Source organism: Prunus mume, linkage group LG6, assembly GCF_029339155.1.
Source record: "Prunus mume cultivar Tortuosa linkage group LG6, ASM2933915v1, whole genome shotgun sequence".
NCBI lineage: Eukaryota > Viridiplantae > Streptophyta > Magnoliopsida > Rosales > Rosaceae > Prunus > Prunus mume.
In genome coordinates this window covers 12,970,560-12,997,940 of record NC_142703.1, presented here as the reverse complement: position 1 = coordinate 12,997,940, position 27,381 = coordinate 12,970,560, and the positions used below count along the sequence as shown (strand labels likewise).

The 27,381-nt window shown below is 36.2% G+C and overlaps 3 protein-coding genes across 3 annotated transcripts; all 3 read right to left on the bottom strand.

Annotated features, from left to right (window-relative positions):
* Positions 1-10,504: 10,504 nt before the first annotated feature.
* Positions 10,505-11,765, bottom strand: LOC103334817 (myb-related protein 308-like). Its single transcript, XM_008237783.2, has 2 exons — positions 11,300-11,765; positions 10,505-11,208 (listed from the first exon to the last, which is right to left on the bottom strand). The coding sequence occupies exons 1-2, from the start codon at positions 11,560-11,562 to the stop codon at positions 10,701-10,703; spliced, it is 771 nt and encodes a 256-aa protein (XP_008236005.2). The 5' UTR covers positions 11,563-11,765; the 3' UTR covers positions 10,505-10,700.
* Positions 11,766-14,719: 2,954 nt separating this feature from the next.
* On the bottom strand, positions 14,720-18,729 carry LOC103334818 (L-ascorbate peroxidase 3). The gene is made up of 9 exons (XM_008237784.3): positions 18,544-18,729; positions 18,163-18,287; positions 17,489-17,538; positions 17,255-17,320; positions 17,111-17,159; positions 16,681-16,763; positions 16,512-16,591; positions 16,300-16,402; positions 14,720-15,167 (listed from the first exon to the last, which is right to left on the bottom strand). Exons 1-9 carry the CDS (start codon positions 18,654-18,656, stop codon positions 14,973-14,975), a joined length of 864 nt encoding a protein of 287 aa, XP_008236006.1. The 5' UTR covers positions 18,657-18,729; the 3' UTR covers positions 14,720-14,972.
* Positions 18,730-19,271: 542 nt separating this feature from the next.
* LOC103334819 (synaptotagmin-1) lies at positions 19,272-24,705 on the bottom strand. The gene is made up of 12 exons (XM_008237786.2): positions 24,322-24,705; positions 23,497-23,595; positions 23,334-23,384; positions 23,091-23,214; positions 22,473-22,591; positions 22,244-22,345; positions 21,846-21,920; positions 21,475-21,551; positions 21,145-21,391; positions 20,711-21,061; positions 20,099-20,230; positions 19,272-19,623 (listed from the first exon to the last, which is right to left on the bottom strand). The coding sequence occupies exons 1-12, from the start codon at positions 24,430-24,432 to the stop codon at positions 19,492-19,494; spliced, it is 1,620 nt and encodes a 539-aa protein (XP_008236008.2). The 5' UTR covers positions 24,433-24,705; the 3' UTR covers positions 19,272-19,491.
* Between the last annotated feature and the right edge of the window lie 2,676 nt (positions 24,706-27,381).

Here is a 27,381-nt window from a genome sequence, read left to right as displayed (position 1 = left end):
AAATTTTGATCATATGACAAATTACTTCGAACTATTTAAACTATAAATCGTAGTTATTTTGTACTTGTAATGCTTGTTAAGATTTAATTCTACTGTATTGCATATGAAAATGGTAGTACGTCAATTTTCCACTTTGGGACATGAAAGCTAAACCATATATAAACCTCTTTTTGCGACTGTTCTTACTCTTTTTAGGTTTTTGGGTAATAGTGAGAAAAATATCTTCCTCTACGTGTGGATAAGTGGTCTCTTGGAGTCAACGACAAACATCTCAAAGGAAAGGTCTCATTTCTATAATTTATTCATGGAGCATTTTTGCCCCACTACACACTTTCTATATTATTATGCTTTGTGACTCACCCCTCCACAATCAACAGCTTCAAGAACCCTACTGACACCAGGTTACTAGAATCCATGAGAGGGTGTGTTTCACGAAGTTATTGTTCATTTTGATCATTGTTGAGTGCTTCCCATTGATGTGAAAACTAGTGGTGTTTTGAGGCACAAATACTATAGCATGCATTCACATTAAAAATAACTCAAGAAAATCTTATTTTATGATCAACTCATTAGGAACGAGTAATATTTTCTTTATTATATGAGTTGATCGTATAATATAACAGTTCTCGATTAATAATTGATGTAACAAACACATAATGTAAAAAATAAAATTCATGTATGAATGCATGCTCAAAATCATGTAGGTTTGTAGCAACTAGGATTGTATATGCTTGTGAACACGTGAGGCACACACATATATAGCTAGGGTTTAGTGGTGAACAATAATAATTGTGAAGAATATCAGATTTTTAAAATTTTGTATGATTGGAATTGTTGATTATATAGGGGAGAATGAAAGGTGACAAGATAATGTAATCATTATTGTTTTGGCGAAAGGAAACGAACTTGTAATAATAGACTGAATCATTTGTTTTCAATCCCCTGTCTGCATATCATCTGTTACCTGAGAAACCTAACCTAACCTAACCTAACTCTCAACACAAACTCCACTTGGAAGCTACACAAATATTCATCGTCCCTACCTACCACTCATATTGCGATCACATGTTTAGTGGATATACATGTAAAATAATAAAAAATAAAAAATGCTACAAGGAAAAAGAACTTTTTTTTGCCAAGAGACCAACTAAATTGATTGGATTATCACAAACAAGTTTGTCATCCGATTTAATTACGTCAATTTAGAAATTTTAGAAATCCAATTTAGACCGCTAAATCATCAAAATCGTATTGAATTGGATCGGTTAATTTAATAAAATTGAATTGGATCTTGAAATCATTAACAATAGTTTGGGTAAATTACTTAAATGGTCCTCAAATTTATACCCAATTTACATTTTAGTCCCTCAATTCAATTATTCGTTCAAATGGTCTATCAACTTTATATTAATCGCTTCTCCATTGATCATACCATTACATTATGTGAATGTTGCCGTCAAATGTAATGGGTAAAATCCATCCATAACCGTCCTATGTTTCCCAAATAGGTGATAAAGTGGTGATACATAGGTCAAGGTGATAAAGTGGTGGTACTAGGTCAAAAGTTTATTTACCCCCACAAATGTGGCATGTGCTGTTCACTTGACTAAATTTAACAGAAAATGTAACGGTAAGACTAAAGCGCTGATTAATAAAGCGTTAGTGGACCATTTGAACAAATAATTTAATTTAGGGACCAAAATGTAAATCTGGTATAAATTTAAGGACTATCTAAGTATTTTACCCACAATAGTTTTAACCCAATATTAAATCGAATTGAATTGGATCTTGAAATCATTAACAATAGTTATAGCCCAGCATCAACTTTACAATAAGCAGAATCCTTGGGCTCCATTCATTAAGCCCAAAATCAAAATATGGAAAATGTGAGGCTCAACCCATGAAATCTGACCAGGCCTAGCTATATATATGGGTTTGAAATTGAAACTTGTAACCAAAAGCTGGACCAGGCCCTGTGCTTCACGCAACAAGTTTTCTTGTTCAATTCCTGTGCTTTCAGTGGGCTCAATAACGAGTGCCAAAATTTTCAGTCCTAGGTCGATCTTTTAAGAGATTGTTGATGATGCATGGTTGGGTGGAATTAAATGATAGGAAATGAAGTAATTCCTATGTTTGGTTCCCACACCGAATGATAGTAAGCATTCTTATTCGGAAAATACGAACTCATACATTCATGCTAATAGTAGTATAATATGGTTAGATTTCATACGTGTAGAAGTTTTTATTTTTGTATTTTGATGAATTATTTTTACACACATATCAAACTATGATTTGTAGGAATGAGGAGTATCTCCTTCCAGACAAACAACATCCTTCTTATCTCGAACATAATAGAGTACTAGAATGCACATTCTTACGAAAATTAAAGGAATGTGATCAGATCTCATTCCAAGTCGGGTGAATTGTTACCAAATTATCATAATACTCCTGAATTTGCAAGAAATTGGTAGAAGAGGATCTATCAAAAATCTATTTTGTACCAAAATTATATCCCCACATTATTATGATAAAGTACGGCTTTTGCAACTTGCATTCCAACAATTCACTTGGTAGACTATGTCCTTTTCTACCTTACAAAAAGACTGTCAAAGGGGCATATGCTGGAATACACAAAGCATTCAAAATCTTTCCCCAAGTATTTCCACAGAAAGAAACTTTTACAACTCTACCAAAACCATGTACGATCTGACCCCAACTGCATATACTTTTGACCTTCAAAAAGTTTGTGTGATCAATGTCTTTGGAGCCAAGCCACCAAACCAGCCTGGCCACACCCTCTTGACAGGTTACCATTAATTGTTCCTCTTTGAATATTTTGCTTGTGAAGCTCAAATACATGCTTAGCATATGCAAATGTTTACCCTACCCAATCCCTAAAAATTTGTTTATTTTGGATAAATTAAGTGTTGTTAAGGTCAATCAAGCAAGCACGCGTAACATGGATCTTGATCGTTAATTCATGTGAAGTTTATAATGTATATCACTCACATCAGTAATCAGAATCAACACACGTAACTGGTTGACAATTAATCAAATATGGCTAAAATTTCATACCAACCCAAGTCATAAAAGTGGTCAATAACACTACTAGAACATTAAAGACTAAGAAACCCCTATAGCTGGGGCATACAATATACAACAACTTGTTCGAAGTTTGGAGCATGAAGTCTAAACAATCATAATGACCGCTTGACCCAACTCTTGACAAATATCAGTCACACCCACGGATCTCTCGCCCTCTTTTTTACCAACTTATCCTATCTAATTAAAATTATACCAGTAAACATTAAATTTATTTTATTTGGACAAAGAAATATGTGATGCCTATGCATTGCATGGACCTGTACATATGGTATGTATCTACAACTTTGCATCCATATAAAATTGACTTCTCATCAACAATTTGAGACTTAGAGAGCCCCGTGGTTATAAAATTCGAACATGAAACTATAATTTGCAAGTTAAGGCTCTTTTACAATTAGGTTAGCCTCTGTTGGCGTTTTGTTGAAGCATTGTTTATATTCAAATTTGGCATGGATAAAATAATGCACCGTTATGTATTTGATTATATTTCGACACCTACCCATTCGTTTGGTCTTCCAAAAGCAATCTTTTATAGGCAATGATGGAGGCCCTGTATACGATTTTACCTACTATTTTGCTCACTCTCTTTATTTTTGTCCTTTCCCTTTGTTGGATAAAAAGCAATAATAATAATTATGTGACATGATATATAGATACATATATGTCCTATTCCAATTGACGCATACCTCACATTACTTAAGATATCTTTGATCCAAATGGGTAAGCTACCAATAGAAGCACGCACAGCCCAGGATTTCTAATCAGAAAAATACCATCATCAACCCACCCTCCATTGCACCCAACTTCAAATCATTATTTATCTAATGCAATGTGGGGTACACATAATTTCACTTTTTCAATTTTGTTTTCTTATCGGACAATCACACATGCTGTGTTATGTTGTCAAACTTTTTCATATATTTGAGGGGTAAACTCGTCAATATTGATACAATTATATATCATCTAAAAACCAACGAAAATGTTACCGAATGATTAAATTAGAACATGCGCGAGAGGTCGGAGGATCAAAATGACTCAAAAACGAATTGAAGTACCAAAACACAGTTCAGAAACCGTTGTGATTAAAATCCCAATTTTTCATATATCTGACAAAAGAGTATTATCTCTAATTTATTATCTTATTAGAAGATGAATCTAGCTAGAAGAAAATGTAGGGCAGGTAGGGGGATTTATGAATGAGGATGACATGGGGGTAAGATGGTGGTGAGAGGGAGAGAAGGGAGGAGGACCTCATAATTAAATTCATGAGAAAATAAGGGTGATATAAGGTGAAAACGACATAAAGTTGACTGATATTCTGATGGACTTTTGGAATCCATCACCATCAACCAAGCGACCACCACCCAACAACTTCAGCCACCCTGCATCTCAACCACACACCATCATTTTGATTCATATCCCTATGCCTTCTCTCTCTCTCTCTCTCTCTCTCCCAAAATCCCATGTATTTGAGTTTGTGTTGTGTGTGTGCTTCTTTATCCCATTAATATTAATCATGCTGCCCTCTGCAACTCACCAAACTTTGTTGCTTTTCCTACCAGCTCAACTCTAGCTATCTTGCGCAGGTTTCTTAACCTACGCACCATTCTCTCGTTGTTCGTTTCAAATTATCAGTCCAAATTAACAAGGAAAGATTTTTGTTCTTTTAGTTAACCACGTCTTCAAGCACAAGTGTTTTCTATAATGGAATAATTATAATATTACTTTAGAGTTGAGGAATTTTGGAAAATATTCCACTTTTGTTGTGAGAGTAAGATATGTTCCCAATCTCGAACATTTACTTTTATATGTACGTTAAGAATTCGACTCTTACTCTCCTCCTCTTTCGATTAAAAACAAATTTCCACTAGACTACCTTAATACCAATATCATGGGCATCACATTGCTACCTCTCATAATCAAAATTATGAGTAATTAAGTTATTGTTTAGTGAAAAATTAGAGTTAAACTTCGATGTCCTTTAATGTAAATAAAAGTCTACATGCAGTGTCAAACCGACCCAACCCAACCAACACTTCATGTCAGAGTTTGCAAAAGTCCAAATGTATTATTGGTACTTTGCATCTGTAAAATATAAAAATATATTATTATAGCACGAATATGGCAGCAGCAGCAGTAGCAGCAGGTAAGGGTTAGGTTTTCCGTATGGCAATCGAAGTCCCATGTAAAAATAAAATACAGATCCTAGGACACGCAAATTAATTCGCATATTATATTCTTACAAAAAGAAGCCACGACAAATTATAACCTAGTTGCCTAATAAGCATGACATTTCAAATTTGCAAAAAGCTCATAGCCACAGGAGTACTAATATTCTTCCCACGTTCTCGAAAAGAATTTGTATGTTTTCAAGATTCGCAAGTAGGCTTTGGATAAAACTTCCGTAAAATATCTAGAATTTAGACAGACAAACACGCGATTATTTAAGGAATTTATAGCTCAAGTGATTAAAAATGGCTATCTCTGCACGTAAGTTCCTGTATTTAAATTCCTAAATCGATAACGTATCAAAAAAGTTACAAAATAAAAGAAAGTAACATGCCATGGCCATGCAAGGGAAGACAAACAGTTAGGTGTTATTTGTGTATCATGGTGCATGTTCTTGATTTCTAGTTAATAATTTAACTTTTGTTGTCTTCGAATATTAAGTAGAAGTTTAGAAACAACATTAATGTTTGATTAGGAAAGGAAGGAAGGATCAGAAGAAGTTAGGTTAGGGGATTTATTTTTAAAAAATAATAGGAGTAAGAAAATGACAATTGAAAAGGAAAGGTGAATAAAGAAATGGGGCAAAATATATTAAATAATTAATTAGGTGAACTCATTGTCGTTGAGGGTAGGCGTGGGGACCACAAGCTGAGTGAAAGTTGGGGACCACCGCCGCAACGCGCACATGAGCCTACGTCGGACGGCTGCCAACTACTGCCCGAAACGAGGGGAGTTGGTAGCGTGTTGGACAGAGACGCTGCCCTGTTTTTTATTTTTCATAAATAGAAAATAAAATAACATACCCTTTGCTTGCACTTTTCTCTATTTTGCCCTTCCATCATCAACAAATTTACAAACCTGTCATTAGTCTTTAGACTGCTGATTACACTTCCATAATGCGATTGTAAACTTTAACAACTTACTAATTAAGTGCGAGTTGACTCAATTTGAGGTAGAAGTGTAAATCGAGTCAGGTTATTATCTAAATGGGTTGATTGTTTAAAACACGAGCAACACGATACGGCACGACCTAGGTCGTTTATAAAAAAACAAAAATAGAAATTCATATAAACATAATTGTATAATGACTTAATAGTTCAAAATCACAGCATCTCTAACCTCTCTATATACTCCTTAGTCAAACTAACATCTCATAATTTGAATCAAGCTCAATTTTAAAAAAATTTGAATTTAAACACGTAAGTGCACTTCAGTAGCGTGTAAACTTAAGTAAAAAACGTAATTCATAAATTCAATAATTAGCATCAATCAAGGAAAGCGAACCTTAATTGTTAAGCTCTCAGCAATGTTTTCAACCCTAGCATAATAATTAGCTGGTTGAACCTTTGTGATGCCAAATTTCCCCAACCCCCACTCTTAAAATGATTTGTAAAATCTGACTATAACTTTTGTATTATTGGGGTTGGGAGGGGACAGGAGGAGGAAGGATAGGGCAATGTGGAACATACAATGTGAAATCATTATTAGCCTTACACACATGTGTAATCCATATTCATATAACATGCACATTATTTTGTCATTAAAAGTAAGACATGCTGTGATCTAACAACCGTTGGGATATAATAATACCTTTCCACCAAACTAAAGGTTTGCATATGTTGAATACAATTGTTTAATAATTGAAACCCTACCTAAGGCCATTTTAGTAAAATCCAATTCAAGATCTAGAACAAAACCTAGAGGACCCACTATAAAAAAAATTATAAAAAAACCCACATATAGATATATATATATGTGTGTGTGTGTATATCATGCATATATAATGTTGGTGGAAGTTGAACCCATTAACAATATGAGGTGGAACAATAATTACCATATTGAGAGAGAGAGAGAGAGAGAGAGAGAGAGAGAGAGAGAGAGAGCTTAAATGATTAAGTTAAAACAAGTTAAGTTAAAACAAGTCTTGGTAATCAATTTTTCTCGGCATAAATATCTCCATGGAAGCTTCCGATGCTTCTACCTAACACCTTTGAAAAAGAAAACGCAAAGTAGCAAAGGGTTGAAAAGTTGGCTCCTTTTCTATGTGGGGGGAAGGGAAGGGCCATTGCTTTTCCCATTAATTTTAAAAAAAAAATTTAAAAAATTAGTGGTATTTTGTTTTTTGGATTTTTCTGGTGTGTCCTTTTGCTCATGACCATCCATGTCTTGAGACCCTTCGATTGCTTTTGGGAAATGCAAGTCTTTCTTCTTTGGGAGATTTCGCTTTATCATTTTGTCTGCCTCTGCCTCTGCCTCTGCCTCTGCCTCTGCTTTTGTATTTGTATTTGTTTTTGTTTTTGCACTCATCTCCAAACTAAAAACATATTTAGGTTGCTAATACATCCATAACACATGATACTAATTACTCTATTAGTATATAATTAATAATTATTTCAATGATTAATAATGTGAATTTGAATTTGTCGTTCTGGTTGGACCCCAGTGACATACATAAGCATAACCATTTGAATGAAGAAATGCTTGTTGATTACAATTGGGTGGTGGATGTGAGTCTCATTGACCGTACACATTTGGTCAAGTTTATAATCATGAGGCAAGCATGAGAAAATTACAACTTGATAAACACGCTACACACATTTATAATCTTGACATACCAAATTCGTTTCGAACCCTAATAGGGTGTGCTAATATATTTCTGTATATCTAGATTTTTCTGACGCTAGACTTGAGCGTGGGAGTATAAACACAATAAGAAGAGTTCACGAAGACTTTAAACCCAATTGTTTTTCATAGCATTGTTTATTTGCATCTTCATTTCCAACTATCTGGGCATGCATGCACTCCAAGTCTTAGGTGTAGTTTGAAATGATAAAATGAAAAGGAAGACTCTCTGTCATCCTAAAAAGAAGAGGAAAATAGGTAAAAGTTGACAAAATTATAAAGCCTTCAAAATTCTTCTGGTGGCATGCCAAATTCAAAAATCTTCTGGTCCCTTCAATTTGGACCTAACATTTCGAGCTATAAGTTGTTGGGGCACACAGATGACAGATCGGCAATCAAGCCATTTGGCCTTGAGCAGATTCTTCAAGGTTTGAGGCCTTCAACTTAAATAATTATCAAAAGAAAACAAGGAAAAAAAAAAGGCAAAGAGTTGACTCTTCAAGTGTAATCAATTTGTTAGCAGAGACTTAAATTCATGAAATAAATTTTCAATCTGCATAATCACCGACTTCTTGTTTCATAATTGAACCAAAATATTTCATATTGTTTATTAATTTCTCATTCCACCAATATACATATATATAAATGAAGGTAGCTGGTAGCACCAACCTATAAGCAAATATTACCAAAGCAACGTTAAACTAATGCAACTAAGATATAGGAGATAGTAATGTAACTCAAATATATATAGGAGATATGTATTTGTTTTAGATAATGACATGTTATGTTATCAGACGATGATTTTACATTTTATTATATTAATTGATTTTTCATCTAATATATCATAATGTGTAGTAAAAGGACAAATCTTTTGAAAAAAAATCATGAAAGGTTTTTTATTATTATTTAGATTAAGTAAAGGAATACCTTTAGACTAGAATCAAATTCTTGTCATAGAGTAAAATATTATGCCATTCAAGCAAATAAGACTACACAATATTCATTGAAGGTTTTATTGACTTCAATTCAAATGGTTAAAAAATTTGTTGAGATATAGGGATTTTTTTAAAAATCAATAAAGGAGGGAGGATTCAAATTTAGGACTTTCAATATTGGCATTGAGGAACTCATGGATCGGAGAATTGAAGAATAAGGGAATAAGCAATATGAATCAGATCAATTATTCCCCCTAGTTGATTTGATGCCTAGTTTTGAGGGTATTTGATTATGAATTTTAACATGAAACTCTCATAATTTTTCATTCCTTAGATATAAGTAAAAGCAGGGGAAGTAATGAATTGAAATCATTTTATATCCATGTGTTAGCAAACATAGAGGAAGAAGGAATCAGAATTATTCTGAAACCCATTACTAATATGTAAGCATAGAAGAAAAGTGTCACTAAATCAATAACGAAGGGATGGTGGGATACGGGGGTTAGGTTCATGCTTGTTCCAAATGTGATTATTGGGGTGATAATTAGTACCCTACTACTTCAAACTTCATAGAATGAATTCCCTTCAAACTTATTTGGAAAAAAAAAAATTGGTGGGTGTTGTGAATAATGAGAAAAGAAGAATCAAATTATTAAGGGCCCAAATCTAGCTAGGGTTTTCATCTGCAATAAAAGAGTATGTTAGGTTGGCTCAAGGCTTTGATAATTAAAGTTGGGAGGTTGGTAGAGAGAGATGGTACACTACGGACAGTTGTTAGTTTCCTTCACGCTTTTTAAATAGGTTTTTTTGGGGCCTTTGTAACTAAAGAAGTGATTGGTTACCCACCACCACCCCTATCTTCCTTATTTCTCCTCCTCTCAGAGCTTATCCATTTCCTTCAAATGAAACTCAATCCCTTGCTCAACAAAAAGACAAACCCCAATAAAGAATCTAAGTATTATTTCAAAAATCAAAATATGATAAAATTATTGTGAATTGAGATATTATATTGAATATAAGAACCATTTTGCAGGACATTGAAAATTTAAATTAAAAAAAGAAATATGCTTTTTTGGAATATCTCAAATAAGAGAGAAACACTTATGTGCGACGTGGATAATATTGTTTTGCTATTTTTGATCAATCGAGTTATGCCACGTGTGATAATTTTTCTACTTGGCATAAGTATAATTGGTCGGGAATAACAAAACAGTGATATCTTCGTTTCTTAAAAGTTTTTCTACCAATAAGGGGGGGTGTTAAGAATTGACTACTACATTATTGTGTTCATGTGAGAGTTTCTGTTTGACAGAAGATGTAGAGTGATCATTTGTGCTTGGAAGAGAAAATACAAAAAAAATCTCAGCAACCCCTTACTTTGGTGCATAAAGAGGCCAACAGGAACTTATATTATTTACCAACCCTTACCTAAATTTGCAGGTAACAACAACCACCATAACCTGGCTAGCATTAACCCTTTTGATTTGAAGATCTGGTATGAATCTGACAAATCCCAATTTGTCCTCTCAAATGGATAAAAATAAAAATGAAATAGAATAATAAAACACTTGGCCTTGGGCAGACAAACTCATTCTAGTAAAGGATCAAAGACATTTCCATCATCAATCAGCTGTACTGGTATTATACTAACATTCACTAACAGTCATAAAAATTAGAGGCAAACGAGAAAATAATTAGAGAGCTTTCAAGGGATATAATTAGCAAAAGCAATCTCTTTTTTTCTCATTGTCTCTTCCCACTCAGCCCCAACTACATATGACAATATTTTCATGACCTGAAAAACCAGTCTCATTTCATCTCCAAGCTTCTGTAATCCAAAACCCCACTTTTCAAGCCCAAGAAATCATAACCAACATTGGTGGTGCCACTGGTGGTGCTGCTGCCAATAGTGTCAATTCCACAGCTGCAATTCTTTACATCTTGAAGCCCCAAACTGCAAGAAAAGCAAACGCCCCTCCCTCCACTCTTCAAAGGATCACTGGGTTGTTGTGGCTGGCAAGGAGGGCTGATTTGGAGCTCAAGGTTCAAGTCTGGGCACCTTTCTTGAACTGGTTTTTTTGAGTCTTTGCCCAGAAGCCCATTAATAATGCTGCTTTTTTGATCTTCTTCTTTGATATTAGCAGAAGCTGCAAAAGAAATTGTGGTGGTAGCAGAATCCTGAGCTGTCTCATTGAGTGCTCTGTGAGTTGTAGGGTCGATACCTCTGGTCAAAAGTTTCCTTCTTATGTGGGTGTTCCAGTAGTTCTTTATCTCATTGTCTGTTCTTCCAGGTAGTCTTCCAGCTATCAAAGACCATCTGTAACATCCATTAACGTTAAACAACTCAAAAACTTGAAAGTGCAAAAACTCTGTTCCAAAAAACAGAGGATATGATTTGTTGGGCTTACTTGTTTCCGAGGAGGCTATGGAGTTTGATGATGAGCTCATCTTCTTCTTCAGTGAAATTGCCACGTTTGAGATCAGGTCTAAGGTAATTGATCCAACGCAGCCTGCAACTCTTCCCACATCTGAGGAGACCAGCAGCTTTGGGGAGTGAGCGCCAGCAGCCTTCGCCATGGGCTCTGATGTAGGCAATGAGGCGATCGTCTTCTTCTTTGGTCCAAGCTCCTTTGTTGGTGTGAGCCTTTTCACAGCAAGGAGATCTTCCCATTTAATCAAAAACTATATAAATAAAAAAAGTTAAAGACTTTTTAGAAGAAGAAGAAGTAGGAGCAGCTAGAGCTGTTGTTGTTGTTGTTGTTGTTGTTGTTATGTTGTGTTTTTGGTTTTAGCTACAGCTGAAGTAGTGGTGGTGGTGGAGGTGGAAAATGGAGGCCTTGTTTTTTGTATTGCTGCAACATAAAGGCCGGCCCTTGCGAGGAATTGGCGTATGATTTTATAGCCTTTTGACTCAGAGAGAGAGAGAGAGAGAGAGAGAGGGGGCCCTAATTGCTTCTAGATGTGAGTTGGTGAGACAGGTTAGAGGGAGTGGCTGGTGGCCTCTCTAAGCTCTCTCTCTCTCTCTAACTTGATATTATTATGGCATCAATCACATATAATAAGTTAAAGGGACATTAACTACGGCCCTACGAGTAACCTTCAGGTAGGTGTAAAAGTAAGGTAATATAAATATAAAATCACATCAAAAAAATAAATTAAATTAGGCAAAGACATGGTTTGATTTCTGCCATTCTTTTTCTCATGTCTCAAAACTTTTTAGATTAAATAATTCCAATTACCCTCTTCTCAAAACTCGCCCAGACAACATATACAATAATTACACGTATACATGGAACTTATATTATAACATTATATAATATTAATGGTGTAGTTGGTAAACTTGGTACCAAGTGAATTGATCATACTGGCCTATTTCTTGCAGATCTCTCAGTACTTCATCATTTGTCCCGAGGCAAATTTTTGATTCTTTCAGCTGGTTTCTATTGCCCCACAGTTGAACATTTTGAATGCTTCGGAGTTGGTTCCATGGAATGTCATGAGGGGGTGAAACATTTGCATGAAATAGGGATGACGCTATTTTTTTATTATTTATGACCAATCACGATATGTCATTCGTGATAATTTTGTTTATATGACATTTTGTGATTGATAATAGTAAAACAGTATTTTTCATGTTTCATTCAAGTTTTTCTGCATACAACCTATCTGGGTAAATGTGGATTGGGGGTTTTGTACTGAATCAAAATTTTGTAGGGCTCAGAGATGAAAGTGAGCTAGGTTTAGAAAGTAATGGCTTGTTATTTTATAAGTTGGTTGTAGTGGGTTTTTGGGAAGAAATGTCACAAGTGGTTTGGCTATTCTTGTGCATGAGTACAGAGAGGGTAGTTGTGGTTCTGTATTCTATTGGTGATGCATGAGAGAGAGAGAGAGAGAGAGAGAGAGAGAGAGAGAGAGAGCTTCTAGAAGGGTTAGAAGTTGGGTTTCAAGGGCAGGATGATGGAAGAAAAGGAGAGAAAAGGAAAAAGATAATGAGTGTGGTTGTAGTTGTATGTGGGCTTTGGTTCACCCTCCACTTTTCCTTTTTTTTTTCTTTCCCCCAACCTTGTGGTGCAAGTTTAGGCAACAAGGGGTAGGGTTAGGGATGGGAAGGTTGATTCACCTTTTTGTTGTTATCTTCCTCCCCCTTCCAATTTGCAAATTATTATTATTTGTAACCCACCACCACACCACACATACACACTCTCTCTCATCATGAATTTCAAGTGGATGGTAGGAGTTAAGGATCATGGGCAGAAGTTGTTTTCAAAGAGAGAGAGAGAGAGAGAGAGAGAGAGAGGTCCACTTGTGTTATTATCTCTGTGTGTATTTCACCTACCTTTTTTTTTTCTTTTCTTTCATCCTTTCTGACTGTCCTATGGCACCCAGTCCAACTTCTTCTTGCCTTCACTCTTGATGTTGAACTTTGGCATGATTTATGATATCTCATTCCTCCCCACAAGGTACTTCTCTCTTTCCTTCACAAAGCCCATATAGCCTTATCCATATGTTAGCATTAAGAGAAATGATAAAGCCACTTCGCGGTGGACAACTCTTAAGCTGTTGATACATATATTGTCCCAAACATGGTTCATAAGTGCGAGTGGACGACTCTCAGCTGTTGATGCATATACTGTCCCAAACACAACTCATAAGCACAAGTGGACGATTCTCAACTGTTGATGCATATATTGTCTCAAACATGACTATTTGCATTAAAGCCACATAGTTTGTATGTAACTTTCAAAAAGAGAAAACCCCAAAAAAGTTAAAACCAAATGTAACTTGCATTATTGAATGTACCTGTAAAAATAAATCTCCAAACTCTTAACGAACTGAACTCAATGATTGAAATCTGTTAGGTTGTGTGTAGACACCAGAGATTAGCACAATGGTCTCTGTCTGCAACCGGTTTTTCCAACAAAATGGCCACATTAGCACATGTACAATGCAAAGAGAAAGACAATCAACGTGGAAGAAAAAAAAGAATCAAATCACAATTAGGTAAATGGGGTTTTAAGGGGCTATGAGGAGGAGGGTATGGCTCTAGATCGGCAAAATTTTGTATGACAATTATGTATGGTGAGAGCCAGCACATCAACACGTGGAGGTCATGTGCTTAGGTATAGGACAGTGGAGGGCTGTCCTAAAACTCTTACCTACCTCTTTGGCTGCCCTCTCTCCCCCCATGTGGGGCTCTCTCAACCCTAAGCGCAGGGAGGAGGTCTATTTTTCAATGACCCACATGGTGGATAAAGCTTCTGAAATGGCCTCCTCCTAATTACTCTCCTAGTATTTGGTACCATTTTTCACATAGACAACGTCTATTTCTGAAACAATTAATTAATTTAAAATTTTGCAACTCGGATAAGAACTTACATGTAACGGGAAAGAACTGTGGGAATGCGACAGTGGGGTATCCCAGCATCAATTGGGATGCTGGACTCAACTCAGTTCATGAGTTTTATGGCATAAGGCTGTCACAGGGACCCATTTTGCCACCAAGCTGTCACATTGACTGATACACCATCTTCCATCTTCCTATCACAATCTGACTGACCTTGTTTTAGGGATTTTACTTTGTTTCGAGTTAGATAGGTAAGGCCCCTAAATGGCACAAAAAAAGGTCTAAAAAGAAGCGGATGAGCTACCAGAGTGAAATAGCTTAAGCAATGTATAAAGAATAATAAGATCCCTAGCACATCACACCAGCATACAAATGTAGAGCGCTTGTAAATCTGCACACAAGCCCCAGATGCATGCATGTTTGTATTACAGTAGGAAACGAAGTAATCTGTACGCCTAACAATCGAATGCATACGATAATCCGCTTTCTTTGAAAGAGTAATCCATGCGTTATGTTATTTACTTCAAAATGAAGAAAAAGTTCACTAGTATCTTTCTACTACACCAATCTAGCTACCAAGCTGAAAAGGCATGTGACAATCCTCCTTTTATACAACCTCTCGGTTAAACCCAAAGAAAAACCAACAGTTATAACCATAATCAATGTCATTTATTCATAGGGGATCAAGGTAATCTCCAGCCGAAAAAGTAAAAAACAAGGTAATCGGCTAAGCAAGTCTACTTCAGTCTTTTCTTAGCTTCATACAAGTAGCCTAGGATCACAACAGCAGCAGCAACTGCAACTCCTACTGCACCTTGTGCCAGTATGGTGCTGTCCTTTGCTGTCTTAGTAGAAGAGGAGATTGGAGTAAACCCAAGCTCTGAAAGTTTTTTATGTGATTCAGCATAATCTCTAAAAAATGCGTCTTCATCCTGCACCGTATGCCACATTTACGTAAGTAAGAAAAGGAATGTCAAAAGAAAACAAATATATAAACAGACACAGATATCTTATTTTAGGAAACATCAAAGCATTGGGATGGCACAAGACAATATGGTCAGGATCGCATTCACTATCCCAGCCTTGCCCTAAAAAATTTTGGTTCCATTCCCGCTCCACATCCCACTTCAAGGTAAACATTCACTGCCATCTATGCCTCAAGGGGTGTATTGATTCCCCTCCTCGCATTTTCTGTCCCACCATATTAGCTAAACTATTGTAATAATATCATAAATATGCACAGTAGGACCAGACAACACAAGAGAAGACCATCTACATCACGCCTCTGGTTTTAATTTTGAAACTCATCTCCATGAGTAAGTCTCCCCAGTTGGGGCAGGCCCCAACCCTTCTCATGTGCATCACTAGCCAAGTAACAAAGTTTAATCAATTCAACCAAACACCAAATTGGGGGTTTGGTATCAACCACAAATGATTCCTGCCCCAAGACCCATCACAAATGTGAAATTTAGCCAAATTAGCCTCAGCTTCGAAGGGGCCACAATCATCTGAAGAGGTGTTGTGTTACTGCATAGTAGAGCAAGAGCCTGATCTAACCCAGTATCAGTTAAATCAATTCAGAGAAAAGCCCCCGCCCAAATTGATGTCAATTTTACATAAAAGCATAATTCACAGGAAAATAATTAAATTTTTTAACTTTATAGAACAAAGAGAGGAGAGATGATAGGATTGAGTAAGCTCCACTGCAAGTTGGTGAAAGAAAAAGCTTTCAATCTGCCCAAACCTGTTGTCATAGGATTGCTTACAACTTACAAGGGTAATATAAGCAGTAAAGCATCTTATAAACGGTTTGAACTAAATTTACCAGTTCCCAAGTGATTGGCATGTCAGGGTTGATCAGTTGATCAGATTATATACACCACGAGAACATGGGTAAGGCCACATTTGATTATTTCGTAAGGGCAGCAACCAGCTTCTATAATAACAAGGACTAAAGTAATTCTAAGAATTCTGAACCAAGAGTTAATATAAACAAGCAGTGATAAATTCCCCAAACATTTTTTCATAGCCAAATAGAACTGAACAAGCCCAAACCCAAATTACCTTCGCATACAGATCAACATATTTACGGAACTCAGGATCTTCCACTAAAGCTGCATCTGTTGGAAGTTTCAACAGCCCCTCTGATTCCCCATTTAACAGTTCCCTGGTATCAACAACGAATACGAATGAAAGTTCATAACCATAGACACTTATGCATAATGCATAATGAGTACAAATGCATGTTCATAACCACACCCATGTTCAAGTCTTACACAAAGTATAAGTTATCGAACTGCAGAGGTTCCTTAGTCCAAGGACCATCAAAACCAGATCTCTCGGGATGTGCCCTTCCCTATGACCACAGAAAATGACAGAGAGTAAACATGTCTGTCAAATACAAAAGAAGACCATATATAGATGCAAACAAGAAGGAATAATTACCAGTGTATGACCCCCAGATAGTGCAACAATATCCTTGTCAGACAACCCCATTCTGTAGAATTTTTCCCTCAGATGTGGTGCACCTATAAACCCAACAAGAAATTCAACTCTCTTTTATGGAAAAAAAATTGTCATCTTCCAAACAATTTCACTGAAAATCATACGCAAGCAAACGACATGCAAACAGAAACAAGCGTAACAACTTCAGCATGCTTAAATACATTAACAAAGATAGAAGAAAGAGCCGGGGGAAGGGGATGTGGGTTGAGTTGTCACATGAAAGCAGCTTAAAGCATGGGATAATTGAGAAATCCCAACTATGAGTTATAATTCAATCAAGATGCTAGTATATAAAGCAAACCGGAATACCAATACATTAAAGTAGGGTGAAATAAAATTTGCAAAAGTGATCTTAGGTATTGGAATAGACCTCGTTTAGCATCTGGAAGTCGTCCTTCCTTAGGAGAGATTTTTGAATCCTATAAAGGACCAAAAAGCAAATGAAAACTTGAAAAACAATGATAGGGAGACTAGCTATGTTTCTTGAAATAACTGATCATGGACCACAACATACCTTTCTGCCAGGACAAAAATCAATGGCGGGGCCTCCAGTCAGCTCAACTGCAACAACACCTGCAAGCTGAAAGTACAAGTAATCATGTCCCTTAATCAGTATCTTCATTAAAGAATCCACGCTATGTCCAACAAATTGAAGGGAAAAAACTCTTATGATCTTTGTAAAATCTCTTAATTTGCAAGTGGATGAACTGAAATATAGGAAGAGTAACTCTTGAAAAACTATAATCACCTGGTAAAGGTCTGCATATGAAATCCTTGGATGCTTAGACTTCACTTCCTCTGACACCAGAAAGAGAAGCACCCAGAAAAAAGAATAAATAAATGAAGAAAGCAATGAGAACATTGCATAACAGCCATAAGAATGGTATTACTACACAAATATTGGCAAATGTAGGGCACCTTGGAGGTAACCTCATATGCAACATATTGACAACTGTTATACATGCTTTCTTATGTGCGGTTTCAATGTAGTTCCCTTTTCTTAGAAATGAGAGTCTGAAGCTAAAGTAAGCACAAAGCGAATGTAAGCACAATGCGAGTCTGCTGAGCTACATATGCAATATAGTAAAACCATCTGAACTTGGTAAATGCCCCTTTCATCAAGGATTAGAGCTATTAATTGCAAACAATACCAATAGTAGCATAGTTGCACTATTTAAACAACAAATTATATTTGGGTTCACTGCTCGTATCTAAGAACAAATACAATACCCCTCAAGATCACAAATAAATTCAAAAAAACAACCCATGAACAAATTATCAGCACACACAACACAGAATAATTATCTTAGTTTTCACTTCTCATGTACCCAGCCTATGTTTAAGGAGTAAATTTTACAATTTATACGATCAAAGGTAAAAAAATCGAACAAATATTGATAAAATGAAGCAACACAAGCATACCGCAAAAATCAATAGCCTTCTTCAAGCCATTATTAGAACCATGAGAGTACTCTTCCTCAGTCCTAATCGACCCATTAGGCCCACCCGTCTTCGTCTTGGCGTCGTAGGTGCCAGCATCGTGCCATCTACAAATTCACATATCCAAGAACAGTCATAATTTCAACAAAATCGACACAAACAATGACATGCAAAATATTTCTTTTACAAAAACAAAACAAAAAAAGCTCAATGTGTAGATATGATACACTGAGCTACTGAGAAATAACAGGAAATGAAAACAAAAATATATCTCTACTCAATGTTTCCTTCGGATTGTCTTTTCATCGCAATTTTTTCTCGGGAAACAAACACAGAGAGAGAGAGAGAGAGAGAGAGACATACGCTAAGCGAAGCATGAGGGGAGCACAGCTTCTGCTGTATATCAGAGCACGGAGATCACAGCGAGCCTTCTCGATTTCTTTGAGGTACTCTTTATCAACGAGCGGTGACGCCATTGAAGCCCGAAACTCAGAGCTACTGCGACTCGGAGCAGAGAGGAGGAAACGATGAGGGAGAGTGACTGACAGTAATGAGATTGAGATTTTGGTAGTTGGTTAGGCTGACTGAACTGGCCGTGGGTAATGGGTTCGCGGGGCGGGTCCTAGTTGAAAATTCTCGGTGATACCCGGCCCCTAAGTTGAAAATTCCCTTTGCCTCCATCTGGGTAAACGGGTTACCCAAACCCGTACCCTCGTTATTACCATATGAAACTCATCCAATATTTTGATTCCTTGGCCAAAAAACAAACCAATATTTTCTTTAGAGTAATTTTTCACCTCTCCAACATTTTTAGTATGTGAAACTCATCCTCATATTTCAAATTAAGAAAAGACTATATATGTATATTTTACATTTAAATAGAGGGACGAGGCAGGCATAGGTTAAGCCAATGCCCTTTAAACTTCAAGTTCGAATCCCCTCACGGTAAGGAATGAGGATTTTTTTTAATTTCATTTTTATGTTTGATTTTTAAGAAGAAAAAGAAAAATAAGATCTCTTCACTGCTTGGAAATAATCAAACACAACAAAGCCAAATCCAAGCTAAAACATGAGCAACGCAAACCCAATAATTGATAATACCAAGGATTTTATGTTTTCACTTTGCAATAAGCTTCGCTGTAAGATTATTACAATCATGTACATAAGAACAAACAAATCGATATGATTTGATGACAATGAAGTATAGAAGTTCCATATCAAGTGGTATGCTAAGACTCAAATCTTGTACCAAGTTCCATCTGAAAGGTTTAAAGGGGAGAAAACAAAAAAGAAGAAAAAGAAAGTTTGAGCTCATTCAGCAGTTCTCCATTGCAGCTCAATCTGGATCTGACCATTCTTTGAGTCTATAAGATGGTACTTCTGGTTGATCCGTTTGTTGGACACAACGTCCGAAAGACTGATTTGAACATACCCCAGAGATTCCTGATTCCCAAAGAGGAAAAAAAAAAGGTTTCCATCAGATGTATAAACAAAACAAGGATGTGAAAATACAAAGCTGAGTGCAGAACAAGATAATCACTGTTGCTCAAACCATTGAAATGAAGCATGTGTTCCCAGGCATATCCAGTTTCATCTTGTAAAACAGTCAATACAGGAGAATTTCCAAAGGGCATGCAATCGGGCATAAGCAGCATGACCATATTGTATTATGACTGAACAATTTATGATATTGTGCAAATCAAAACCATGATTTGCTTTCTATTGTAACATTACCAAAATGAATAAAGTACCATGACCTCTTAAGCAAAGGGAATTATAGCCTAAAAGTTGCATACTTTCTGATAAACTAAAATGCAGCTTGATTGTCCCAGCAACTACATGCAGCAGAATCCATGATAACTGCCCATTTTTCTATGTAAATATTGCATACTATGCAAAAAAGATATTTGATCCACACCTTTGGATGCAGCAAGCCCATTCTTGATGAGGTGCTGACAACTTCCACGTGTAATTTGTCATTGATGGGAGGTTCCTCACACATAAATTGAAAATCCTCAGCCCATCGTGGATCTCTGCTTTTCTTTAGTGGCTGCACAGTTAAAGGGAAATCCATCAACATAATAACAAGCAATCTTAGAATTTAGAAGAACTATCATTTCTTACAACTCCATTCGTTAAAACAAGACGGCCAATTCAGGGTAAAATTTTGGAGATCAAATTGTCTAATGTCACCATTCAAGTGAAGAACAAAGAAGCATACATCCTCGTGTGTGTCAGTGTTTGTATGTGTGTATGTAGGATAAGAATAAAGATGTATGAAAACTCCTTTAAGAATCATAGACTCCTTTGTCCCTTCTCTTCTTTTGACACCCAAAGAAGAAAACCATACAATATTAGGCATAAAAGTCTACACAAGGCATACATTGTAATAACTAAAGGCTGAATGTTGCACAGATCATTCCCATGACCAACCATTTAAGATTACAAAAGAGAAGGAATATAGAGGGCTGCAAGAATCAAAACCAAGATACCTAAAAAAATTTAACAAATGTTCTCAAAATCCTCATACCTTGGTCCTTTTTTCCTCCCCTCTGAAAATAAGTCGAGCAGATGGATTACAGTGGTGCTTTCCTTCAAGATCTTGAGCTTCATGAACTACAATAACAAGCAAACCTCCACCAGCTGGAGTTCCCTCAGGAGCCTTCTGTACTGTCAGTGTTTCTTCAAATCCTTTTTGCATGTCCTCCTCTTTAAAAGGTTTATAAGTCAATTCCACTTCAAGCTGCCCACGCTGCTTCTCATTTTGAGCATCATTTAAGTCCATATTTTTAAGAAGGTCGACAGTCAAAACTTTTGGCTCATCCTTGGGTAGATCTTTCAGAGGTACTACATTCATACCCATTTTTTCATGTTTGCCCACCTAAAATAAGGGATAAAATGCTTCAGACATACATAATTAAAACAATACATATGACTTCTGATTAATAAACTGAAATAATATACCTTCTCCCAGTCATAAACAAGAAGTTCTAAAGCCTGAGATTGCGGATCTTTAACAACGATGTTAAATTCCTCATTCCATTCAGGATTCAGGTTCTTGAGCTTGACACTGGTCTTGTGTGATGGAAGATTGTTCTCCGTGAGCTTTAGTTTCACATAAGGGTCCGAAGCACCAAGAAGATCCTTCTTTTTTAACTTCATTGCCCTCAGAACCTTCACATGGAGAATTCCTACAGGCCTGTTAAAGGCTCTGCAAAGTCCAAGTAGTTTTTTCAGCCAAACTAAATAAAAAGCATTTGTCACACTAAATTTCATACAAATGCATAGACGTACTTCGCTGGGTCCATTATTGGTACTTCAAGAGTTTTCGGCCATAGATACATGTTAGCAACCTGATCTTTGATAAGCTCCTGCAGAAAACCCCGTTGTAACACAGTTAAAACCATTATTATGAAACTGATAAGCATCACAGCAAGGAGAAGATTCTTTTGTGAAAAATCAGCTTAAATAATGAACTGCTGCATAAATAGACCCAATCATTCAACTTCCACCACCAATGTAGGGGCCACAAATTGTAAGAAATAAAGCAACAGTAAGCTTTCCGTAATCTTTCGTCTTACTGATCAATCTATCTATGGCATGTGTGTTTACAAAATAGGGGGATACATATGTGTAAAGGACAGAAACAGAGAAAGGCAATCTACCTGGACGAATCTATAAAGGCCAGGTATTGACATAAGATCAGCTCCTATTAGCTTTAATCCAAAATCAACATAAGGCTGCAAAACCACAAGAAAATAATCAAGGAGAAGATTAGACTAGTAATGGAAAGCATAAGATCTAAATAAAAAAAAATCTGGTGGAAATCATGAACCAACACTAAATAGATTCAACAAATAATGTAAAAGATTAATCTGGACTTCAAAAAATGCCCAGTTTAAATGTAAGGTAAAACTTGTACGAGAAGGAGGGGCTGCAAAATTATAATAGACCAGGACTATTTAGCTGCGGTTACAATACTGTAGCCAAGTGCCAAAATTAACCAGATAATCCAACTCCCAAAGATGCCATTATTAAAATTTTATTTCACCGCAAAACTGACCTTATCCATGAGAGATACATTTATTTGGGCAAAACAAGGAAAGCTTGGAACCAACGGCTTCAAAGTAATACGTGGTGCAGCAAAAACTTGTAAATCCACCACCTGAAATGAACCAGACAATAAAGCAACGACAGAAGCATTTATATCTCTTTATCTCTCTCGTTTCTCTCTCACCTGCACACAAATAAACTAACAGTAGAACATTTTCCTAGCAAAGTAGAGCATAAACCTGAACAGTTGCTTTCAATCCAAATGCTTTCACAGCAACAAGGACATTAGGATTTCCAGCCCATTTTATGGAAGGTTCCATAATCAACTCCTTCTCATCAGTGACATAAACTTTCATCCCTAAAACCAACAAGATGCAAAAATTTAAATGCAAGCTAGGGAAAACACGTCGTATGTACAATATAGGGGTGTGTGTGTGTGTGTGTGTGAATATATATCCAAAAACAAACACAAGACCAATAAAATACATACACATTAAGTCAACCACTTTTCCCATTACTTATAAGTAATCAAGTGAAGAGGTAGGTAGGTAGGAAGAAACAACGGCATCTAAGTTGCCTCTCGTGTAAACCTAGTTCACTGATTTGGTAGGGGAGTCGGAACCCCTTTTTTTCCTTACATTCTATGTTTCCAAAACGGATCCTATCAAAAATTTCTATGTTTCCTTTGAATTACTCATATAAATTAGCCTCAAATAGAAAAAAAATTATTATAAAAAATTTTCCTCACAACTCAAGAACACAGTGGGCTGCCAACGCTGGATCTGAAGTTCCCAATAATTCTCAGACGAGGCGTTTTTAATAGAGAAACTCTATAGTGAAATCTCAAGTTTACTAACCTTGAAAAGTTGGTGGTAAGGAACCTAAAGTCAGTGTTTCAAATTCAACAGACTCAATCTTGTACTTTGGAATTTCCTCAGCTATTATGGGCTTTGCAATTTCTTTTGCAGTCTTGCAGATTGCCTACAAAAAAATTAAATAGAAAGCCATGAACCATCAATAAGAAGTAAAGAATAGATGACAAAAGCAAACTAAGATTGAAAACATAATATTCCAAGAACAATCAGACAATATAAAATCACCTTGTCCAGATAAGGCCACATATACTCAAGGAATTTGTTTAGCCAATCAAGCTTCACATGGAAAAGAACAAAATATCAATAACAGTGTAAGTGCTAAAACACCAGGCTGTTAAGACCCATAATAAATGACATCAATGAATAGTTACAGACATTAGTTACTTACACGATCATAGTCTGGATTTTTCACCCAAAGAGGTATCTCAGGAAGCATCCGCTGCAACGTTTCCGTATCTTGATCAACCAAAGGACGAATTTCGGGATTCTGGCCAACCCAAGGCAATCAATTAGACTTAGACAAACACAGATAGGCATGTCATACTTTTCAAACATATGCAACACACACTGCGCATGTTTTTCCAGTTTTTCTTTTCTTTTCTTTTTTTTCTCTACATTTATATCCTTGCTCTGTGAAACCCACTTGCAGACATGATGTGCTAAAGGCTTCAAGCCTCTGTGAGTACTGAGTTGTCATAGCTGCAGCAACAAGCACAGAGCACCTGCATTGCTTGCTTCATGATTGTGAAGCTCACTTAAGAATCTCTCCTACTCCACCTAAATGCAGGACATATTTGTTTCTGACCAATTTTTTATTTATTTTTATACAAATGATATTGGGGGAGGGGGGAAACGAATCTACGACCTCAAGTACAGGGTAAATGCTCATTAACAATGCAGCATTACACACTCAGACAGTACACACATGCACATAAGATAAATGTATATATACCAATAGCCATTAATTTCTACGGAACTTGTTATTTCTCTGCACTAAATCAACAACCGCCAAATGGCAAAGAGAAACAAGCCTTTGACAGACTTGCATAATTTGACAAGAAAACGAAAACTCAAAACAAATCATAGCCTGGTTGGTTCTGAGAATTCAAATGAGACACAAATCAATTCACATTCCATTTGGCTTTCTCACAGCATTAAATTCAGCTAAAAGAATCAAAACCCAATATAGAAAAAACAAAATATAAGAGAGAACCTGAACATCGGTAGATTGGACGTAGATGAAAAGGAAATAGCCAACCACAAGACCAATCGATATACCAAGTCCAAATCCACAAAACCCAAAAATCGTACTGAAGAATCCCATTTTCTCAAATCACGGTTTTCTCGGCTTACTCTCTCTCTCTATATCTTCCAGAGAACGCTCATTTTCAACTTTTTTCAGATTAGTGCAGATCACTACATCCACATTGCTTAATTAAGAGCAAAAACGTTGAATATTCTGAAGATAACTACGTAATTTTACTTAATTGTCCTTTTATGGAGCACAAAACCAGGTGGGATTTGGCAGTTTCGAACTGAGGTTGAGGCAGAGGCAGAGGCACTCAACCGCTACCGTCAAGGCTTTTCTGGCCAACTCGCGTCATACGTGGAGTGCAGATCTGATTTGATGTGAGAACAGTGTGGTGGGGTCGTACACGTGGCGGCCTGGCGTTTGGTGTCCGAAAAGATCGTATTTGATTTGACGAGGAGGCCCCACGTGGCTCAATCGGGTAATTTCGTCTGCCGGACTGCAGGCAAAAGCCTGACTATTTTTAAGATGTGTGTGGGCTCCGCAATTGGGGCCCACTTTGATTTCTGTCCTTTTTTGACAGGTGAGCGTAGATGGGACTCTGGGTCTGGGACGGCGACGGATGTTTCTATTTATACCCAATTGTTGACTACTTGTTCTACCCATCAAATTTTCTACACCCAACAAGATTTTAATAAAAGTTCAATAATTTACTCTCCGTACCCAACCAAAACATAACCAATGGCCTTTCCCACCAAACCCACATCTTCTCCATCAAAATTCAAGCTTAATCCATATTGTTTTTGTAATTCCCAATTTTTGGTCATATGATTAATGGACCCCGTAAAGATTTTTTCTCTTGTAAGTCTTATTTGTATTCGTGTCATCGTGTCATGCCAACAATAATCAACACAATCTCACTAACTTTGTGTCATACACAAGTCGTGGTATCTTGTTGTATAAAAATTGTCTTCCTTGGTATTCACTAACCATTACATAAAATATTTAAGGTTAGTTTGCTATTAATATATGCATAGATAGTTTTCATCTGCACCAATAACACACGTGTAGTATGATGAGATTAGAATACACAACTAAGAGTGAGAATATGTGAGATGAAAGTAGATTATGTTGATTGCAATGTTCTAATCCCATTATTTGATTTAAGTGAAAACCCTAGCCAGCTCTCTCCCAAAAAAACACTCAACATATGTTTTCACTTTGTGTGGGGAGGAAGCCACTGTTCTTCATCCCTTCTCCCTCTTCCTCCCTTCTCATATTTTTCCCACTTTTCAAAGACAAAAGGTTTTCCTTATTTGTTTATGTATTGTAATGATTTTCCTCCACTTATCACAGGTGGATGCATCTCAGCTTCGGATTTCTATTTGTGTTTTAGTGTCGGATATATACCACCAAATTTTATTTTTTTTGCAGTTTCTTCATATTTGGAATAAGTCGCATAGACTCTTTGGATTTTATGTGTAGTTTTCACCTTTCATTTTGTGAGAGTTTTTCCCCTCTCCTTTAAGAAAGCTTTATTTGTGTTGTTATAGCTTGGTTTTTTCAAGCTTTATCTATATTTTTTGTTTGTTTTGAATTTGCACTCTTAATTGGGAAGCGAATGCTAAAGTTTATTCGATCATGTGCTATCGTTAGCGGATGAGCCCCATATTATCTTAATTTTAATGTTAGCTCGCTCCCTTTGTGGCTAATTTATATTGGTTAGTGATTTTTTTGGCTGAATTATAAATATATCTCATAATTTCTTTAAAAAAATATTTTTTAAAAAGACAACCGAAGTCAAAATTGATAATCTATTATTTTTATATGTTGGGTTAGATGAATATATATATATATTTTTAAAAGAATGTTTGGTTAGATGATAATCTTTAATATTGAGGATTTAAAGAAAATTTAATTTATAAATTTGGAATTGCCAAAAAAAATATAGTTTTAAAAAATTTGTTTATCATTCAATTTAGATTTGGTGTTAAATACCCAGTGTTTGGTGGTCAATTATTTTTTCTCATCTTTGTTATGTTTCCAACATTTTGTATTGAAAAATGCGCGACAGACCCATTTGATCTGCTCCTCATGACGAATAACAAAAACGCCTCTTCATGATCCTTTGGATTTGATCTGATGTGCTCTCCCATTTCTTTCACCATGTTGCAAATGTTTGCTCATATTAGCTATCCTGGAGGATACGGCGTCATAATTTACTTCGTTTGGATGTGGCGAAGCATCCATCTAATTGTGTTTTCTTAGTCACCTTTAGAACAATGTTTTGGTAGTTAACAACTTTTTATCACTTATATAGTAGCATGACACGTACTTCACATTCACGAAAATGGTTTAGACTATCACCAGTTTATACTCGTTGGGTAAATAGTAACGATATAAACATGGGAACACAAATGATAGAGATAAACTTTCTTGTATTGCAATATATTTTTCTTTCTAATAAATTTCCTACTTGGAACCGAGAGTCTCGGCGGAGGTATTTCTTGAACCGACACCGAAACACCGCCCTCAAGCACCGACATCTCCGGTTAACTGGAATGAATAGTTGCATTACATCTCGAATTTGCTGGGAAAGCACATCAAACTTTGATGGGCATAATGGGCTTTATAGTATTTTTTGCCTACGTGCTGGACCAATTCATGTTAATAGGAGGAGGGTCCACGATTTGCATATATTAAGTGATAGGCCCATGTGGGATTCACTAAACTTAAAGGTGAATTCGGTGACCCAATTTAAATCCAATGGATTATGTTTTCTTTTTAATTTTTAAAGTGGATTTTATTTTATCATTATACTTTTTAAGCGATTAATTTAACCTTTATGATAAAGAGAAGAGTGATTAACCAGTTATGTATCTTTTTCACTTGCAGAAGGTTAAAACCGCAACTGAAACAAACTATTACAGTTAGATTTGATTTTGAACCGTTTGAATTTTTTCTTCATTAAAATCAAACAAGACCAAATCGACCATTACATTTTCAAAAAGTCACTTTAGCCGA

Bases quoted from the DNA above. Each gene is read 5' to 3' on its own strand.
- LOC103334817 (XM_008237783.2), bottom strand. From the start codon at position 11,562: ATGGGAAGATCTCCTTGCTGTGAAAAGGCTCACACCAACAAAGGAGCT. The intron at 11,209-11,299 runs GTAAGCCCAACA...TGGATGTTACAG, and splicing joins CATAGCCTCCTCGGAAACAA to ATGGTCTTTGATAGCTGGAA.
- LOC103334818 (XM_008237784.3), bottom strand. From the start codon at position 18,656: ATGGCGTCACCGCTCGTTGATAAAGAGTACCTCAAAGAAATCGAGAAG. The intron at 17,539-18,162 runs GTATGCTTGTGT...TTCTGGTGTCAG, and splicing joins GAAGGCTATTGATTTTTGCG to AGGAAGTGAAGTCTAAGCAT. The intron at 15,168-16,299 runs GTAATTTGGGTT...CATACGGTGCAG, and splicing joins ATGTTGATCTGTATGCGAAG to GATGAAGACGCATTTTTTAG.
- LOC103334819 (XM_008237786.2), bottom strand. From the start codon at position 24,432: ATGGGATTCTTCAGTACGATTTTTGGGTTTTGTGGATTTGGACTTGGT. The intron at 21,392-21,474 runs GTACGTCTATGC...TGGACTTTGCAG, and splicing joins CCAATAATGGACCCAGCGAA to AGCCTTTAACAGGCCTGTAG. The intron at 21,062-21,144 runs GTATATTATTTC...CCCTTATTTTAG, and splicing joins TTGTTTATGACTGGGAGAAG to GTGGGCAAACATGAAAAAAT.